Source organism: Podarcis raffonei, chromosome 1, assembly GCF_027172205.1.
Source record: "Podarcis raffonei isolate rPodRaf1 chromosome 1, rPodRaf1.pri, whole genome shotgun sequence".
NCBI classification, from domain to species: Eukaryota; Metazoa; Chordata; class Lepidosauria; order Squamata; family Lacertidae; genus Podarcis; species Podarcis raffonei.
Genome location: NC_070602.1, coordinates 96,375,154 through 96,396,683, shown reverse-complemented (window position 1 = coordinate 96,396,683; position 21,530 = coordinate 96,375,154). Strand labels below are relative to the sequence as shown.

General features: G+C 41.2%; 1 protein-coding gene across 2 annotated transcripts in view; it reads right to left on the bottom strand.

Annotated features, from left to right (window-relative positions):
• Window positions 1-21,530, bottom strand: part of MGAT5 (alpha-1,6-mannosylglycoprotein 6-beta-N-acetylglucosaminyltransferase) — a 109,132-nt gene that overhangs the window by 58,342 nt on the left and 29,260 nt on the right. For both annotated transcript variants that reach the window (XM_053405298.1, XM_053405308.1), the window contains exon 2: window positions 3,606-4,002. In XM_053405298.1, coding sequence (XP_053261273.1) covers window positions 3,606-3,846 — 241 coding nt within the window. In that variant the 5' untranslated portion in view covers window positions 3,847-4,002. The remainder of the gene's footprint in view (window positions 1-3,605; window positions 4,003-21,530) is intronic.

Genomic DNA, 21,530 nt, shown 5'->3' with positions numbered 1-21,530 from the left:
GATGGCAAAACTTGGCCCTCCAGCTGTTTTGGGACTACTATTCCCATCATCCCTGACAACTGGTCCTGTTAGCTAGGGATGATGGGGGTTGTAGTCCCAAAACAGCTGAAGGGCCAAGTTTGGCCATCACTGATGTAGCCTCTGATTTGGAGTTGGTATTTGACTGTCATAATTTCCATGGAATTGTGGAATGGGAGTCACAAGGTGACACAAGACAGAATAAAGTGAACAAAAAGGAAAAGGAAAATGAGAGAGAGAGAGAGACAAAAAGGAAATACCAACAGGTGGGGGGGGGAGTAGGAGGTGGTGAGAGAAAAAGAAAGGACAGACATCGTTAATAACAGAAAAAAGGAGAAAGGAAAAGGTAAGGGTGGGGCCAAGAGTGGAGTACAGTTTGAGGAGTACCGCAAGGCAATTCACAAGATATAGCTAAAGTATTACAACTTGACAATATTAACTACATCCACATTTTGCTCAACACAGCAACGTTAAGGTCTATGGAAACATTTTCACTAACCTTAAATCACACACACACACAGTGGCATCTGGTTGGCCACTGTGAGAATGAAATGATGGACTAGATCAGCGGTTCTCAACCTGCGGGTCCCCAGATGTTGTTGGACTACAAGTCCCATCATCCCTGAGCTCTGGCCTTGCTAGCTAGGGATGATGGGAGTTGTAGTTCAACAACATCTGGGGACCCACAGGTTAAAAAAGGCTGGACTAGATGATCATTTGGCCAGACCCTGAAGGGCTCTTCTTATGTGGTTATCATTGCTCTAGTTCTGGTCTCATAGGTATCCAAATCAACACTGACTTTTGGATTTTGGCATACATAGGGAGACCCTCAGCGGCAGATCCTGAGCCCCAGACATTCAGGCTTTTAAACAATGTATGGAGGACATCACAATGACTATCCCAGGTCAAAAGGGTGCCCTGCAGCAAGATATGGCTGACAAACTGAAAAATCTCTCTTCCCCTCCCGAGTACAATGCCCTTCAAGCTGCTGGCCTGCCATTTTATCAGATATTTGCTATTCATCCAAATCTTCTGTAAGAGAAAAAGGTCTTGGAACTGAAACTTTTTGAGAAGCTGCTGCTCCCTGGCAAAAATGAAGGCTAGTATTTGGTTTTCAGCCAATGGAAAAGGCTGAGCTCACTGTGGTCATTGCCAGCTATTAATATGCAACTTCTTAGCTTTGAAAAACTTTTCCTGTGAAATAAAAAAAATAAAAAATAGAACGTCTGAAACACCACATTTCAACCACAAAGTGGGTGATGTTTCTTTGCCTAAACCACCTAAAGTGACATTTAAAGAAGTTGGGGAGTTCTTGCTGTGTAGTTATAAAAGCCTGATTCCTTATAGCCACTATTGTTGACACTTTGAGTCACTAAAATAAGGAACGGATTGGCAGAGCGGGGCAACGGGTGGGAGGATATGAAATGCATACTTAGCAATTAGGGCTTATTTGCCATAGCAAAAAATAACTCTGTTCCAAAACAGTGGGAAATTGTAGGGTTAATCTTGCTCCAGGAAAAAGTCTTACTATGTGATAATAGCAGTCCCTTCCCATTTTTTGAGATCTAGAACAAGAAGTACCTTCAACTTAAAGAATAGGAAGCTGCCATTGGACTATCTAGTCCAGCCTTCTACAATGACTGACAATGACTCTCCAGGGTTTCTCCAGCCCTACCTGGGGATTGTCAGAAGGTCCTACACATGAGTAGGAGTCCAGCAGAGACACATGCCCGACTGACATGTTCTCTCCCTTCTGGTCGGGCGTTCGGGAGATTCAAAAGCTTTCTCCAGCCCGAACATCACAGCGACTGATACCAAGAGGCATCAGCACACTTCAGGATCAGCAGAGTATAGGCAGTCAGCGTTCAGACTCAGTAGCCCAGCAATCTGGCTAAACTACGTTTATTTACATATATACACTTAGAGCATCATAACTCAGCTCCTTCCTCTTCAGCATCAGACAGCAAAGAGAAAGAACAAAAGACAAAAATCCTACATCACAGAAACACAGTAATAAAAACATCATATCTCCGTCACTTCCCACAATGTGGAATGAAAACATACACCGTCATGTGATAAAACCAATCCCATGACTACAACACGGGGAATGAATCCTAACAGGGATGTCAGAGATTAAACCTGGGACTTTCTGCATGGAAGTAGATGCTCCACCACTGAGCTACAAGCCCTAATGCACTTGGTTTAGTACTATGGTTACCACACCTCTCCACTGATTTTGTTACACTATTTTGACCAGCAACCCACTTGGCAAACATATTCCAGCAGGAACATGGATATTAGTGAGACAATTAGGTAAGTAGTTATACTGAAGTACATGAAGACATGAAGGGCTTTTTAAAAAGAATAATTATTTAACTAAAACTTTAGTTTGAAAATGAATGGGGCAGGTAGAAGTGGTCTTAGGTGACATGGTATATCAATCCGCAAACCTTCCCAAGGCTTATTTGCATCGAAGCACAGATTACACAATGATATATTTAGAACATTTCGTACAAAGATTGCCATAATAAAAGACAAAAGTGGAAACGACCTTACAGAAGCAGAAGACATCAAGAAGAGGTGGCAAGAATACACAGAGGAACTATACCAGAAAGAAATGGATGTCTCGTATACCCCAGGTAGTGTGATTGCTGACCTTGAGCCAGACATCCTGGAGAATGAAGTCAAATGGGCCTTAGAAAGCACTGCTAATAACAAGGCCAGTGGAAGTGATGATATTCCAGCTGAACTATTTAAAATTTTAAAAGATGATGCTGTTAAGGTGCTACACTCAATATGCCAGCAAATTTGGAAAACTCAGCAGTGGCCAGAGGATTGGAGAAGATCAGTCTACATCCCAATCCCAAAGAAGGGCAGTGCCAAAGAATGCTCAAACTACCACACAATTGCACTCATTTCACACGCTAGCAAGGTTATGCTTAAAATTCTACAAGGCAGGCTTAAGCAGTATGTGGACCGAGAACTCCCAGAAGTGCAAGCTGGATTTCGAAGGGGCAGAGGAACCAGAGACCAAATTGCAAACATGCGCTGGATTATGGAGAAAGCTAGAGAGTTCCAGAAAGACATCTACTTCTGCTTCATTGACTATGCAAAAGCCTTTGACTGTGTCGACCACAGCAAACTATGGCAAGTTCTTAAAGAAATGGGAGTGCCTGATCACCTCATCTGTCTCCTGAGAAATCTCTATGTGGGACAAGAAGCTACAGTTAGAACTGGATATGGAACAACTGATTGGTTCAAAATTGGGAAAGGAGTACGGCAAGGCTGTATATTGTCTCCCTGTTTATTTAACTTATATGCAGAATTCATCATGCGAAAGGCTGGGCTGGATGAATCCCAAGCCGGAATTAAGATCGCCGGAAGAAATATCAACAACCTCAGATATGCAGATGACACAACTTTGATGGCAGAAAGTGAGGAGGAATTAAAGAACCTTTAAATGAGGGTGAAAGAGGAGAGCGCAAAATATGGTCTGAAGCTCAACATCAAAAAAACGAAGATCATGGCCACTGGGCCCATCACCTCCTGGCAAATAGAAGGGGAAGAAATGGAGGAAGCCTACTCACCATACGCAGTCATCGTACCAACATATGGTCCATCCACCACGTTCCTATTCTCTTCCGCCAGTGCTTTTATGTATCTTTTGCTGAGGTCCAGTATTTGTTCACGAAGCACCGAACTGCTTTCGTGCTGAGTCTTCTGTTGGATTGTAAAATGCAGCAGCATCATTCCCCAAATGAAGCCAAAGGTCACCAGAAAAAAGCCAAGTTTCTGAGAGGACAACTTCCATGGAGTAAAAAATGCCATGGCTGTTCAACCAGCTCTGGAGTCAACTGGAAAAGGTTTGAAAAGTCCACGCCAATGTCTCAGTTCATAGTCCAGGCAGGTAACAATCAAAATTCTGGTGCTATTCACTCTGGCTCCTTAGTCAACATATTGTTGCTATTCAACTCCATCCTGCTGCTGCAAGAGAAAAGGAAACATATGGTAATTTAGAGTAGCAAAAATACCCACCAAAACTCTTCAAAGCTGTTTTCATGTTTATAATTCCCCATTGCCAGCCTTGGAAAGCAGGACAATGTGCTTTCTTGGTAAATTGTTATGAATCAATATTTTATGACACAAGTGACCATAGAGTCCAGGAAACATTTGGGAATGGATCAAGAAATGTGTCTTTAACAGATATGGTCCCTGGGCTGACCTTATCACCTGATGTCCTATAGTATATGTGCAAGACATTACATTTGGGACAGAAGAGCTGTTAGCATCCATCTATCTCAAGAGACAATGGAGTACGCTTCCGGGGGTTAAAATCAAACTGCTGTGTTAGCACCACCTAAGTGACCACCCTGGGGCACAAGCATGGGCAGTTTGTATGGAGGTGCTGGGCTGCCCAGACGACAAGATCCCCCTCTTGGCCTTGCCAATGTGGTTTAAAGGAAAGCAGAGCAATACATTTGGCACCAGCTTGGCCACAGAAGTTCTGGAAGGAGGCATACAAGGCGCCATCCAACAGTCTTAGGGTTGCCACGCTGGATTTGTGTAGAGTTTACGCCTTAGCCTTTTGTTCTCCTGAATATATCTTGCAAAGCAGCAGAAGTTTAGGATCAGAGTCTTCCTTATCTGAGATGGGCTACCTTTCCAGGTTGCCCTTCAATACCCTCTATAGCACGTGCAGAAACTGCCTTCTTGACCACTGGATCCACTACTGGTCTCTTCCACTCAATCCTCCAGAGCCTGTCTTTGCATACAGGGGAAGTCCCTAACTCACTGAGTGTTTGAGACCCATCAGCTACCTTCACCTGGTTCAGCCAGCCTGGTTTGAAAGGTAAAGGACCCCTGGACGGTTAAGTCCAGTTGAATCTGACTATGGGGTACGGCACTCATCTCCACTTTCAGGCTGAGGGAGCTGGTGATTTGTCTGCAGAAAGCTTTTCCAGGTCATGTGGCCAGCATGACTAAATCGCTTCTGGCACACGGAACACCATGACGGGTGCCAGAGCGCACGGAAACGCCGTTTACTGCTGGTTTAGCCAGAGTATGGCTGCTGTTTCAGGCTGACAGGTTCTAGGAGCCACAGGTGAGAGCTGAGTGCAGGGTGGGGACCAAAGGTGGGACAAACTATCCCAGAAGGAGTATGATGCGTCCTCTACCAAAAGTACTACCCCTCCCCTAACAGAAGTATTCAAGCACAATTTATGCATCCATGCACAGCCACAGTGTTGCTACATGCACATCCCCACACCATCCTTAGCCAACGGGTCAATGGTCAGCGATGACAGAAGTCGTGGCTGAACAGCATGTGGAGACCTAAGGCTGGGGAAGAATGGTGTAGATAATTTGGAAATGAAAGTTGTTTCCAGTTTCATCCTGTGATATAATGGAAATATAGTTTAAGCTTATCTTTTCAAAGAACACGCATAGCCTAAAATCAATGAGTGACTTCCACGAATAATTAGTTCACATTTTGTTAATCATTTGCTTATATAAGATTAGTAGGATGGTTTATTGTCAGTCCTCTTGGCGGAGATGGCGACATCTAGCTGATGACTTCAGCTGTCACCGAAGTGCAACAAATTGATAGTTGTTATTGTATTTTTACTGCCAAGAGGAGGGAGAGGTACTTGCGGGATTTCCTGCCTCAGCTGCCAAAGTAACTCGCACCTTGAGTCCCAAGGTACAAGGGCAGGGTGGGGGAAAAACCATTTGCTGCTTCACCTCAGGCTGCAAGATTACATAATCTAGAAATGCTCTCAAATACATAAAATAAAGAAGAGGTCTTGGGTCAATCCTGTTCCCCCACCTATACATCATAAAAACAGCTGTTCTCCCACAGCCCTCAGATAGTCACACTCCATTCTTCTCAGGCTGCTCTTGCAATGTTGCATGCTGAAGTCCTTCCCTTCTTAATGTCAGATGGTAATCCTTCTTTATATGGTGATATCTGCCACCTCCCACTTTCTAACAAAAACCTCTACTGTAAATGATTAAAAATATACTCTGCAGAGAGATGAGAGGCAGATGGACTGAAGGAGGCTAAGCTCCGAGTGCTAGGGTCTATACCTTTCATGCACACACACACACACACACACACACACACACACACTTCCTCCCTCCTAAATAGACATGTATGAGAACTGACAAGGGTAGACGTTAAGATAATGCAACATGAAATCACTTTTAACCTTGAGCAAGCAATGTAGTTCTATTTTCGGGGTGGGGGTGGGGAGAAGTCTCCTTTGTGCTTGGAGTGCTGCTGAACAGGCCTGTGGCAACCACCCATGATTCTAACAGATACAGGAGTCCTTGGTTGCACTGAGCATCTTGAAACCTCTCCAACTTTCTGTCAAGCATGCCATCTTACACAGCTTAGTCCCACAGAAATGAATCCATCAGCAGACACTTTTCTCATGGTGTGATCAACCATTTTTCTTTTTTCTTTGCTTGTCCCTGAATCATCATTTGCGTGAAGACAAATGGAGGCTTTAAAACAACAGGCGCTCCAGAGCCTCTCACTATTTACTATCCTGTTTACAAAGTCTGAACAGAATCTTCCCAAACTTATGGTCAGCCTTTAATTGGCCAGTAATAATAACAAGAACAGAATAATAGGCAGGAACGCCCTTTGAACTGCCCCCTGAAAAACACTTCACCTGCCCCAAATGTTCTCTCTTCTAGATTTAAAGAGTTGGCAGAAGCTGGCTTGAGGGCAAGTGATTCCTATTTCCAGGATGTCATCTCAGTGGGGATTCTAGTCTTATGATTTTCCGTGTGACATTCAAGTAGGGTTACAATGGCTTGTTCGGGATCTGCAAAACCTAATTTGGTCTAGTAGGTCCCATCTGTGATATGGAAATCATAGGGCTTTTCGTGAGGTGTTTTATAATATTGCTTCAACACTCACCAACTCCTACTACTCTGCTGAAAGGTGCAAACATGGAGTCTTCCCATCATTTGGCAATGCAGGAAAGCAAAGAATGAAGATGGGAATGGCCTGCAACTTCTGCTGTGATGCAATGTCATGGATTAGAGGGAATGTGTTGCTGGCAACACACTTTTCAGCCTGCCTGCCACTTCTTCCCACTAACTTCACCTCACCAAGGGAAAAGGCTGCAGAAGTGATGCACTTATCTGTGGACCAAGAAATAGGTAAGTCAGACTTGTTGGCTTCTGGAAAAGATGTTTGGCTACCAAGCCGAAATTTATGCCTCCCTGGATAACAATTGTTTTCAAGTGTGCCAGGAAACCCTGAGATTTGCAGTAGCTATCAGGGGTTTACCCATGGGGACAAACTTTTCCAAGTTATACTTTTCCTTCAACATACTGAACACTTCCAGAACCCTTTGTAGGATAAAGCAGCTCTTCAGCATACATGTTGATGTGGAAAGTGGTCCTACAACTACTGACAGTTCTGTGAGTTTTGTTCATGAAATAAACAACACTCCACTAAGGTTCTAAACAAATACCCCAAATTTCATTTAAAGTAATAATTATAATCAGCTTGACAGCATAACACGGCATATGTCTGAGACGCAGCTGGGTATCTGTATAGTTACTAAACTGATATAGCTCCTGGGGAAAAGTTAAATTTGTTGGGCTATGATGTGTGTAGACAAAAGCCTCACAATAACTCCCAGAGACAGTTATATGATAGTCACAGTGGAGCTACTTGAACCCCCTTTTCCCCTGCTGCTCTTGATTTGCTTAACCACCTGCCCATATGAATTTGGAGCCAATGTTTTCTTCAGAGCTTGGTAATATGGCAATTAAAAATCATCATGAGCCTTGCAAACCGATCAACTCTTGTGAGAGCTTAAAATAAAGAACTGAGGAAGAAAGGTAAATAAATTCTGTTTTTATCGCCCTAAGGAACATAGGAAGCTGCCTTTTACAAAGTCAGACTATAAGTCCATCTAACACATTATTGTCTACACTGTGAGGATAAAATGGAGAGGGGGAGATCCATGTATGCCAAGTTGAGGTCCTTGAAGGAAAGTTGGAATATAAATGTAATAACATAAAAATAAAATAAATGAAGGTTTATAAGAAAGGGGGGGGGTCTTCGTGAATTCTGATAAACACAAACAAGATGAGGAAATTCTCGCTAGACCAGAGTGGACTGTCCTGGAACAAGGATGCTGGGGCAGTGCCCCTAGGGAGAAGGAAGATTGCCCAGTTCAGGAAGTGAACACCTGGTGGAATGTAACACAAAAAAGCAGGAGACATGCTGTGTATTTGGAGCTACAAAATCAACTCCATCCCCTGATCTTGGACACCAATTCTCAGTCAGAGGAGCAAGTACAGTGCAAGGTTGAACTAGACGGGGTCCCTTCCAACTTTACAATTCTATGAAACACATGTAGCTGTGGGTAGATATTTTCAGTGATAAAGCTTGGGGGAGGGGGTAGATTCATCTCAGAAGTGCATCTTTTATTGTTATGAAAACTCCAGGGAAGAAAGTATTTAACATGCCATGGGACTCATTTGTGAAAAAAATTTCTTCCCTTCATTTTATAACATTTATTAGACAGAAAATTAAAACAAACATTTTACTGGTCAAGTTCCACACTTTCCCAACATTTGATGGTTTTGCCAAAAAACAGCAACGGAAGCCAACTACCTAAACTAACATGACAGTCTTGAAATTTTTCAAAGGAAAACAACCATAACACAACCCTGCCAAAACTGACATCAATTTTAAAAGGGGGCAGGAGAGGAAATCAGCCTACACAAACCCTGTTTACATAATTAATGCTTGAGCTACCAAGCATAGCCATAATTTGTGGACCTCTGATTAAGTCTTGGGTTGTAAGGGATTCAATATCAGCATGGTAATATAGAACAAGGAAAATTGTATGGCCCTGAGCATCAAGTTATTGTTAAGCCATTTTATTTCCACACAACATGTATCTGTGGAACAGGGGTTTTAAAAAACAACAACATAAAAAACCCACCCACCACTGCTACATATACTATTTTCTAAGGATGAAGATCAAGGACAAAGCCGCAGGCACTATAGTGATACAAGATAGGACAGTGTTGTCAAAGCTGAACAATAGTGACAATAAGATTAAAGACATTGAAGACTGGTTAGAGATGCAAAAGAATAATACAAAAAGATGCAAGGGCTTGAAAACGAGTGAAGGACACATTCATGCCATTGTTAGAGATAACACACAGCTAAATTTGTAAGAAATCTCCAACTCCAACTGAGTTGGAGTTACTGGAAAATCTGTGATTACGTTAGTTTCCTGCTGATTGAGCATTCAAATGAAATGGTTAAAATGGCTCCTGAGTTAATACTCAGAAGTAGCTCTACATATTTAAGAAGCAACAGGTCAACAAGAAAGATGGCCCAGGTGAAAACTGTTCCGTTCAAAATCCGAGGAATTAAGAATATGGCATCTACATGTCAAATACTGTGACAGTTAAGAACTTTGGATACAACTAAGCCGAAGTAAGGCGTTTCTCAACAAAAGGAATATGCACCATATGCACTAGTCTCCCACTGAAACTCTTCCATTGGCAGAGGTAGGATGCCTCTGAATGCCTGCTGCTGGGAACCACAAGTGAGGAGAAAGAAGACTCCTGCACTTAGGGCTTGCATATGGACTTCCTGAACTAGATAGCTCACTGGCATCACCCAGCAGTCTCTTCTTCTGTTCTTAAATCAACAGGACTTTAAAAGATCTTATGTCCATTTTAATTAACCATCAAAAGCTGTTTCTTAATAAATCCTACACCCGGGCTAGAAAAAGCCATTCAAAGGCCAGATCTAAAAATATCTACCAATCTGCATACTATATATATAATATAAAAAAAACACAATTGTTTACCTTAGTGTTAGCCCTACTGCTAAAGTAATTGATCCTGTTCCATAAGATTAAAAGAAGCACTAACAGCAATTTTCTGCCAACTGAGCCTTAGCTTTGAGCTGCTCATGACGCCTCCACAAAATAAATATTTAAAAGAGAATCTTATTACACAGGTCTAAAAATAAATTGCATTTATGTTTTCTACCAACTGTAAACAATTTCATATAAAAAGGATGCTTAATTTAATTTATTTCAGAAGAGTGCACCAGAAGCAGATGACATAATATGCTCTTTTTTTCCATCATATGCAGCGCAGATTTGCAGAGCAGAGAGTACATTACATACCACAAATCTGGTTAACAGCACTTTAAGTACTTGGGTGGCCTCATCCTGAGATATGCTCAGTAGATACGACTTCAATCTAACCCAAAATGTAAAATGTTAAGATATATACTTATTATAGACTCTCTCTCTCTGTCTGTCTGTCTGTCTGTCTGTCTGTCTGTCTGTCTGACTCTGACTCTCTCTCTCTCTCTCTGCCAGACTGATCTAACTCTTCCAAAAGCTCCTAACAATCGCTATGTGGATATGAGGAAAGCAAACTCACAAGTGCATCTGGTTTTCAACTACACCAAATGGCGAGGTGTTTGCACCTATGAACCTCCTTCCTGCATGTTCAACCAATTGATTTCAATCCCTCAACCAGCTATTTCAGCTCATGGATTCACTTTACTTAATTTCTAAGCAACCCAATCATTTTAATGCATATGTCGCAGGGCGGGGAGGGTGGTCGTTCCTACCATAAAGCTACCCTCATTTTGTCAGTGCAACCTGGAGAATGGAGTGTGGCAGAACACATGCCTTGCCTGCAGAATGTCCCAAGTTCAATCCCTGGCCCAGAACTCTGGAACGGCCGTTGCCATTAAGCATAGATAATACTGAGCTAGATGGAACAATAGCCTGACTGTGCAAAGCAGCTTCATTCGTTGCCTGCTGAGTCATTGCCACATCCTTCCTTCACCATTGCCCAGCCTTGCAGAAACAAGAGATAGCTGTACTTCTACCCAGATAAACTGCTACAATACACAGCCTCTCCCTACTATCATAATGAAAGGCATTTCACTTGAATATGGGCCAGGTTCAGATGCAACGGGGGCCCCACATAGGCACCTTGGAGGGCTGCCATCAGGCAGGCTCACACAGATTCATAGTTTGCAATACAGCTTCCATGCAGAAGGCTTTTATGCGGCCATCATGGTTTGTACTGGGCAGCCAAAATGATGCCATCCGGGTGCTGCTGAATTCCCAACACCCATCAGCCCCAGTCAGCAATGGCCAATGGTCAGGAATGATGGGAGTTTTAGCCCGACAATATCTGAAGGACACCGTGTAGGCTACTCTGGTTTATGTGACTGTACAGTTTTCTTTCTTTTCTCCCCTTGCATCCTCTGACATGCCCCAGTGAGGCATATCTTTAACTCTGACCACTTTAAAATTCTACATAATACCACAACTCTATTTTGGCTTGCTGTCTGTCCTTAGAAGCTACTCATATCACAACATATACACAGACACAGACAGAGTGTGAGTAAATGAAACTTTCAGATCAGAATCTACTTCCTCTTCCCCTACTCTACCAGCTTCTATTACATGAAGTTTAAAGAATTACCTGTTTTGGCAACAGCGTACCATTTTGACAGCCTCTCTGATTTTTCTAGCTGATATCATTAACTACAAAACAGAGCTCCTCCATTTCCCCTATACTGGCACTCTCCCCAGACTGCCAGACAGTTTAGGGAATAAGCAGAAATCTTTTACTGCCTTAGGAAAAAAATTGAATCAAGTAGGAAAGAAAATTGATTTTAATGACTAGCTGGATGAAAAGCTACTCTTCTCAAAACAGAACTTCCCGGGCTCACTTACTGCACAGTTTGGAATGAATTTTACACCAACCCGAGGATTCCTTAAGAGTGTAATCAGTTGCTTCTACCTGCTAATATAAGTTAGTTTACATCTTAAGCATAGCTACATTAGGAGCAAGCAGTACAGACCAAAGTTGATGCATATTGCTTTTGTCTAATATTTGCAAAGTCAATAACTGCACTCTAAAATACCTTCCCCCACCTCATCTGAGAAAATGCCCCAGTTTGCACACCACACTAAGCCACCCAGGGCTTACCAGTACTGTGGAAACATGGAGGCTCCTGGGGAGCAGCAAAGCTCACAACCACTTTTACTGCTCCTTCCTGGTCTTTTTTTAATATATACTCCCTGGCTTTGCTGAACTAATCCAAGGTTTGGCTTAGCATGTATTCCAAACTTGGATTCATGGTTAAGCTGTGTCTCACTAACCAGGATCTGTGGCCAAGATTTATTCAGTAACCATTACTGAACTCATCAAATACAAATGCTTTGTTTCTAAAGGAAACTTAAGTGTAGCTTTTGCAAATGTCATTTATGCACTGCACTTAAGAAAACACTGAAGTGTAGAACAACGTGCAGCTGGCTTCAGCATTCCTAACTGGACAGAAAAGTGCTGTGGACATTGGTGCCATTTCGAAACCAGCATGAGTGCACTGCAAACATGAGACAGAGAAAGGGAGAGGCTGAGAGAGAGTAGGCAAGCTTAGTTGTTTCTAGAGCAGAACCTGAAGAAGTGGAGTTGGACTCTTTAACATCCTTAGTCACTAGCACTATCCAACCCCACCCTGTGATTCCAGTACCTCATCATCAGCATAGATTGGAAGTCCTGTAGCCATAGTCTTTTCCTGCTGTCCTTCTTCCAAAAGCTCTACTCATTCATTTCAGTAAACAATGCTTCATGTAAGATCTCATTTCAATTGTTACATAAACTAGATAATTTAAAGAGAGTAAAATATTTATTGGCACCTCTGGCAAGAATAATTTCTCATTCATGCTGTTACGCCGACAATACTATTAGTTTCACATGCCCAAGTCAGTCTGCATTAACTACCGATAACTTCAGGAAGGTATTGCAATAGAAAGTTACTGGTAATAAAGGTTTGGATTTAAGCTTCACAATCTATGGTTTCAGATGGCATCTGAATTGATCCAGAGGTAATGGCCTGGAGAAAAATGATTACCTGTTGTCCGGGAGTAGCCATTTAGTTAATAATTCCAATGTAGCTAGATAATTTAGCTGCCATTCCATTGCTTAAAAGTCCTGTCCCTGACCCTGCTCTCTGCACTGACAAGAGAAATGGTGAACTAGTTCAATAATATGTAAGTCAAGAAGTATAGCTGGGGCTGCAACTTCCAATCCCTACAATTTGTGTCAAAGGGGAGGAGGGGAGGCAACACTCAAGCCAAGCTATTAATTACCTTGTTAAGACTGAAACTCTAGATACAGGAATAGATATTAAGGAGTCCTCTCAAAGAGGCAACATTTCCTGCACACCCTTTAATAAAATGCAGGGAGACCTGTAGCTCAACTCTCTAGTTGCTCATGCCTTTTGCCCTGCAGTTTGCAAGCAAAGTCATAGTGTTTTTTTAAAGAATCAAAAATTTCCATAAGAAGACATCAAACAATTTCATGTGCAACAATACATTGCCTCTTAATAGTTGCAAAGTCTAGACACAGGGTACTTGCTATTATTATTATTAATGTAATGCTTTATACAGTCACTGAAGTCCTGATGCAACTCATGGTCGCAAAAAAAAATGTAATGAATATATCTGTTTAAAAAACTAATACACTAAAAAGATCACTCATGAAGATCAGTTACAACACAGATTATTTATTCCCTGCTTCCAAAGGAATATCACAAAAACCAACACAATACCAGTGACCATTTTTGCCTGGAAAAATAAGAGCTTATTTCTCTGGCATCCAAAAGATGACGATGTCTGCATTAGGCGAGACACTCTTGGGACAGCATTCTACAAATGGACTGCTGCTGAATTGTGGCAGTCACCTAACCTAAATATGTTAACCTCCACTCCAATATGTTTTGGATAATTCTCATGCACACAACCAGGTGGTCATTTTTAGGGGCTCAAGTTCCACTTTCCACACATAGTGCTTCACAGAATAATACAGGCAAAGATGCAAGCAGGTTGCCATCAAAAGCTGTACATTCACCACCCATGTTGACTAAGAATCCAGAACCAACATTAAACTGAATAGGATTGGTGTAAAAGTAGCAGAAATGCTTAGACATTAACTTGAAAAAGAGCCTTAATCTGTACAGCCAAATGACTAAGCAATTAGGTAACAGGGCCACTCTCCATGCAGTTTGTTAATTTTTCCAACGGCATTTCACCACACTAGAAAGGGACTCCACCCATTTAGGAAAGTTACTTAATTATTTAATGCAAATCATTGTTTGGCAGCAAGTGTTGATTGAACAGAGTTCCATAAACTTAAGGGCAAATCATAAGGCAATGGAATAACAGGAGCAAAGACCCCTCTTTTAGGGTCAGGCAAAAGGCAGATCAAGATCGACTTTTATATCTTTTTTTCTAATACAACAAAGTATTATCTCTCTAAATTCAGCTGCTGGAAGAAAGAAAGCTTACTGTACAACCAGAAACAGATTTGTGTGCCAACAAATCAATAACTCACTTTTGTTACTAGAAACAAATTCCTGGGTTCAGATGTGCTCAGACCCACCCACTATCCTCAACCTGACTCTCGCTGGTGGATCTCAAGTTTCTATTTAAAACAAACCTGAAAGTCTACCCACTTCTGCCCTAGTTAATCAGATCAATGAGACAACTGGATCTGGAAGTTTTTATCAAGGTCAATGACTCTCACCTGACCTGTGAATTCCTGTGCATCTTCTTCTTGGTCTAGAGCTGGGTAGCAATTTATAGAATGAATCTTTGACTGACAGCCCAGAGGACCCAGGGTCAGGAACCTGTTGCAGTCATGTACCTAAAATCTCTATATCTGCAGGAGGTTAGCCTTTTACAGCAACAACTCTAAAGCTTACAGATGGAAAGCCAGTGATTGCACAGTACAGCAATGTATTCTTATCTGCACACGGTAGCCAACTCAGTAATCACCACACAAAAATCTGTACACCATTACTTCCTCAAATAAAGAAGCTTGCATACAATGCACTTGCAGACCTATCATTTTAACACAGATAGACATGAAAATCAAGAGACTTCCCACAAGTCAGTATCTAAATATTAGAACACAGTGAATTTTTGCTCACATAGGAAAAACCAATTCACAGCTTGTATGTAAAGCATACTTGTATACTTTGATTTACAATTTTGTAGAGCAATTCCGTCAGCAGTTTCTTGTTAAAGCAGATCATATTTCATTTATTGGAGGAATACCATCACCTCTTAACCTAACATACATAAGCATAATAAGCTAGTCTCAGGAGCTGCATTTTCAGTGCACTTCTCAACTGATAATTTCCCTTGACTTTACATTCTCCTGAAACTGTTGAGATTCCTGCATTGTAAGGAGTTGGCCTAGATGCTCCCCGGGTCCTTTCCAACTCTACAATTCCATGGTTCTATGAAATAGTGTTGCAACTTAAAATTTCACAACCTGATCCTCAACATGTGTAGTTGAAACTTAGTGGAAATTGTTTTAGTGGGACTTAGTAACAACGTTTAAGATTGCAGCCTTAAAATGCAACTTTGTGAACAGATTTTTTCAATTCATACTTGGTTAAAATCTTCAAGGCAAGGATGTTCAGAGGCATCAGATTTTGCAATGGAAGAAGCTTGAGAGTCCATACCAGTGCTGGATTTATGTATAAGCTAAACAAGCTATAGCTTAGGGCCTGGCTCTCTTGCCCCCCCCCAAAAAAAAATGTAAAGGAAAAAAACACTGGATGCATATTTCCAAAATATGTTAAAATAAAATAAAATAAAATAAAACCTACATCCAGCTAGAGCGTTTTGTGTTGTGTAGGATCCCATGATATAAGTAATGGGCCCCACCTGCTATATAAAGAGCCCCATTACCTTCAGTAGCTTAGGGCCTCATCAAACCTAAATCTGGCCCTGGTCCATACTCATAGATCTAAACAAAGCAAACCAAAACTACACCGAATAAAATGATTCCTTAGTTTGAATCAACTGGAATACACTTCTGAAATCGCTGCCAGTGACTTTTTCATATTCAGTAACTGAAGAAAGGGTAGGGGTGAATTTCCTTGGCGGGGAATTGGTCATAAGTGACTTCACTAAGGTTTCAACCCTGAACATTTTCTGTGAAGATAATTTTGATTTGTAAGATAGAAGGCTTAAATTAAAGCTATAATGAAACCTCAACACTTGCTAAAACACCTTGAACCATAATTTACTTTGTACTGGGCATTTTTATAGGTCTGCTGTAAAGATCAACACTTGGAAGATTGCTTTAAGTGTTTAATATCCCCCCATCACTTTTTTTGTAATGATAATTCCAAAACTATTCATTCTCTATACATGAACTATACATGAACCACATAACATAAAAACAGATGGATTTAGTCTAATTTATAATATGTATCATTATTGACATAAAATGGAAAACTAATCAGTGGCAGTGGCTCTGCTTGAATCCTAACTAATATTTTTTAATGCACAGAGTCAGCTACACTGCCACCCACTGTAAGTGGAACTGATCAATACTGCACTTATTTTATTTTGCTTTGAGGAGGGGGTTCTTCCACTTTTATACACAATAGTGGCATTTCAAGTATTTTCTTTGCTTTGCTTTTGAAATATCAACTACTAATTATATGAATGCATAGCATATATACCCCAGTGGTTCATGCTCCTAGATGAGAAGTATTCATCTTGCGTTGGAACATTGTAATTAAGGCATTAATTTCCCTTCATTGATGCTTGTTCACCTTTGTCCATTTTCTCCCAGAACTCCCTTGACACATACAACCTATGAACAAATCCTCACAACACATGCCTCTTTCTAAGTGGAATGTTATTTTCACAGCTCCTGCTCATCTAAACAGAATGCTGATTACTTTAACAGAAGAACGGTTTAGTTTGAAAGAAGGAAAGCATATACTTGAATAACAAAGAGTTGTAGTGCTAGAAGGGAACCTGTGGGTCATCTAGTCCAACCCCCTGAGCTGCAGGAATCTCAACTAGATCATACATGACAGGTGACCATCCAACCTCTGCTTAAAAACCTCCAAGGCAGAGAGTCCGCCACATTCCAATGGAGCCTTTCCACTATCAAACAGCTTTTACCATCATAATGTTCTTCCTAATGTTTAGTCAAAATCTTCTTTCTTGTAACTTGAAGCCATTGGCTCAGGCTCTACCCTCCAGAGCAGGAGAAAACAAGCTTGCTCCATCCTTCATGTGACAGCCCTTTAGATACTTCAAGATGGCTATCATGTCTCCTCTCAGTCTCCTATTTTCAATGCTAAACATACCCAACTTCCTCAACTGTTCCTCATAAGACTTAGTTTCAAGACACATTATCATTTTGGCCTCACTTCTCTGCATATGTTCAAGCTTGTCAATATCCTTCTTAAACTGCAGAGCCCAGAAATGAACATAGTATTCCAAGTGTGGTCTGACCAAGGCAGAAGAGAACAGGACTATTACTTCCCTTGATCAGGACACTTGATCTGCAGACAATGGACTAAGTACAATAATGAAGAACCCACACAATAACATTTCCAAGTGCCTTGAGGAAATCTATTACTGGTGTATTTTTGCTGCTTAAAACAACACAGCTGTTGGCAAGCAAAACCTTCACTTTTTGTTCAAATGAGCAGTGCTTTCACATAGTTCTTAAAAAGTGATCCTAGTATTTGGACCACTGTCAGGATTCTTACAGTTATGTGGCAGTAGTCTAGATCCTTTTCTTGAAGAATATAGATGCCCAACAAATAAACGCCCACCCACTGCAGGCAGTATGCCTCTGAATATCAGTTGCTTGAAACCATAGGAGGGGATAGCGCTCGTGTGCTTAGGGTCCTGTTTGTGGGTTTTCCATAGGCATCTGGTTGGCCACTGTGAGAACACAATACTGAACTAGATGGTCCATTGCCTGATCCAGCAGGCTCTTCTTATGTTCTTAAGTGTTTGGATGCATATATAGCACTCAAGAATGGATCTGCTGTTTTGGTAGCTAGCGCGTGAAGACTAAAAATGCCCTATGTAATAAAATCCACATTCATTTGTGTTTGTCAAAAACATTAAGCATTATGCAGGCAAATTTGCTAAGGTTTAACACATTCTGATGAGGTCTCAAGATCTCATACTCTAATTAATCAACTTCCCTTCTGCCATTTGTGCACTTGCTTCTCTCTTTTTATCAAGTAACCAATGCTGCACCAGGACACGTACCCTTAAAAATATATGACAAAGCTGATAAATATTCTGCAGGAGTTGCAACAGCCAGACAACTGTCCCATTTTACTGACTCATTAACATGGCACAGCTGTCGCCACACTCACTAACAATGCTAGCCTCAGGGGATCTGACAAATACAGGTCATAGTGAAGGTAAGGCGTAAAAGATTAGATGACAAATCTAAAGGGGAGAAATGTATTACTCTCTGCATACCGCAGGTTCTTTGCTGAAAGCTGCAAAGCCAACCAGTTTTCTTTCCTTGACACATTCTTTCACCAAAACACATAGCTTTGTGGGAGCTGAGAATATATTTATTTATTTTATTTTTAAGAGAATGTCTACCCAACCCTTCATCATATGGTCCCAGGGCAGATTACAATATAATAAAACAGCACAATAACACAGCAGTAGAACCAATTCAGCACAACTTATGGAAGCAGATAAAAAAAATATAGCACTCTAAACACACAAGGAGTCACAGCCTGGGCAGTAACTTACAGTAATGACAAAATCTATAGCAACTCCAAAAAGCAAACAGATGAGTTTTCACCCAGTGCTGGAAAAGTTATTTATTTATTAAATTTATATCCCTTGTTCCTCTCAAAAGAGACCTGGGTGGCAAGCAACCAGAAATAGAAATAGAAATAGAAATAGAAATATCTTTATTGTCATTGCCCCCTCTCAGGGGCAACGAAATTTGGTTTTGTCAACCAAATGACAAAACAAAACAAAACTTAAAAACAACTCCAATATAGATGCAGGCTAGGAAATATATCACCTTGTTGGAATAGGAAGGTCTTCAGTAGGTGCTGAAAAGACACAGGACCTTATATTCATGGGGAAATAATTCCACAAGAGTAGGTGCTACAACACTAAATGCTTGATTGCTACATTGTGTGGAACAGACCTAATGGTAAGATGGTATCTGCAGGAGGCCCTCATCCGTAGAGTGCACTGATGAATTGGGTAAATAAGTGGTGAGATGATCTTTCAGGTTTCCTGGTGGTCCCAGCATAGGGTTCTTTACACTAAAACCAGCATGCTGAACTTAACTGGCAGCAAGTGCAATTCTTCAAACAGCAGTGTAAAACAATGTCTTGCCCCAGTAAGCAGTTGAGCCACCATATTTTGCACCAGCTGCAGCTTCCAAACCAAATGACAAATGCACTGGCCTTGCTCATGCCTCTCTAGGAGTAGGGAATTCCCAAAGTGGGATACCACTACTGAGAACGCTCTGCATCCCATGTCACTGAAGAATGTTCTCTGCTGAGTGATGTAAGAGGACGAGGGGCTCACCTATAGATCTAGAAGCACAGGACAGGCTGTCACAGGGAGAGGTGCAAGGTCCAAAATCATTTAGGGTTCTGTAGGTCAACACCAGCACCAAATCCATATTTCTGCAATTTCTGCTACCCACACAGTGTGACTACAGAAATAAAAACACCAATATTGAAAAGGCCATGGACTTTCTCATATGAGCAACAGGCAGAACTATGACCATGGAGCAATAGAAGCTTGGGGAAGAACCCTTGATTATAGAACATGCTCTACAAGCATATGGTGTTTCAACTCTGCTGAAGTTAAATAGGCCTGTGTCTTGTGAGTGCCTAGAAGGGAGCCTGGTTGGGAATCCTATGCACATTGCCTGAAGTTCTATGATGAAAGAAAAGTAGACTATAAATGTAATGCATAGCACATCCTCAACTCAGTTTCCCTTTCTACCCTCTCATGGACATCATGGAGGTACAATTAGGCAGGTTCAGACAGCAGCAGAATTCAGCCAATTCAATTACACTTACTTACACACACAGCAATAATACAGGGTGAGTCTTTTAAAAGAGGCCCCGTGAAACATGTGTACTCTGTATCCACAGGGCCTCTTTTAAAGGACTCGCCCTGTATATTCTTCTGGCCATTTTTTTTAATCTACCCAATCCCATAAATGTAGCCAACAGGAGTACAAGCTAGACTGAGGGAACCGCAATTCTTAAAGAGGTTGCTGTTGAATGCGGCACAAATAAAATTTGGGCAAGGCAGATGCTTGCAAGGTGAACCAAATCCATAAAAAGACTGTCAATGGGGAATAAGCAGAGGACAGGGAAGAATGGAAAATCTCAGTTTACAATATTACCATTATTTATCACCAGCATTAGTGGGACCAGTCCACCAATACCACCAGCATAGGAGATAGCAGAATAGTTACAAAATTGTGTAAGTATTTGTTTACTGAATTTGACATAATAATTGGCAAGCTTTGCATAAACAAAGAATGGGGAATGTTTGACCCTCCAGATGTTGGACTACAATTCCTTCTGTCCTTAACCATTGGCCCTGCTGGCTAAGGCCAGTATAAGTTATAGTCCAACATCTGGAGGGCCACAGATTCCCCATCCATAGTATAAACTCATTTGCTATGTTCTGTGTCAGCAAACTAAATTGCAGGAAAGGTGTAGGAGGATATCATGGCAGGAAGCAGTTCTAGTTCTTCAAACAAACAAAAAAACCATTTTTAAAAACAAGTATCCCTGGCAAAGAATTTCTTATTTCAGGGAAACATGTTTATGCAACAAGATGTGTCAAAGTTTTCAAGGATGATTCAAGGTTTTCCAAGAGATTCTTTTTTATTATTATTCAGTAACCCTGCAGGTGTTTACAAAGACACTCTGCACTTAATCGAGCTCACATCTTGAGATAAATTATACAGCTATTGATGTGTGCCTACCATACCGAATGGCTCAACAGCACTGATTTACACTCAAGGAAAAGAGTTTTAGCAGAGAGCAATACCAATTGTGCCACCTCAAACTGTGGAACACAGAATTTCCCAGGGATCTGCTGCTGTCTATAGGTTTGAATTAACAAAGGATGCAATTTCATACACACGAAGTAAGACAGCTAATAACTCTGCAGAAGTTGAATTCAGTGAGCTTAATGAGTACATAAAAGAGAGATTAAGCATCAAGGACAGCTCCAATAGGACAAGATTAGTGTCTCAAATGAGTTTTTAAAAGAGTGGGGAGGGGAAAGATCTAAGAGCCAAAACTGAATGAAAGTGTTTATATTAATGATGAAACAACACGGAGAACACATTCTGCCATGTACACAGTTTCTAAGAGAACAGAACCAATGTGCTAGCAAATGCTTCGTGTACCATATTATTTAGAGGAGGGGAAAACATTTAGCAATGCAGCACCATCATGGAGAGTAGATAATCTTCTGGGGCCATTCTGATTCATAGTCCTACTCAGATAGGGTCTATGTTAGTCACTCCAAGAGCAGGGCTTTTTGTGGCTGCCACGGGAGACTGAACTCTTTTGTCAAAGATATCTCCTTAACCTCCCCTCTGACATCATTTTGTAGAGTTCTTTTTCCAAT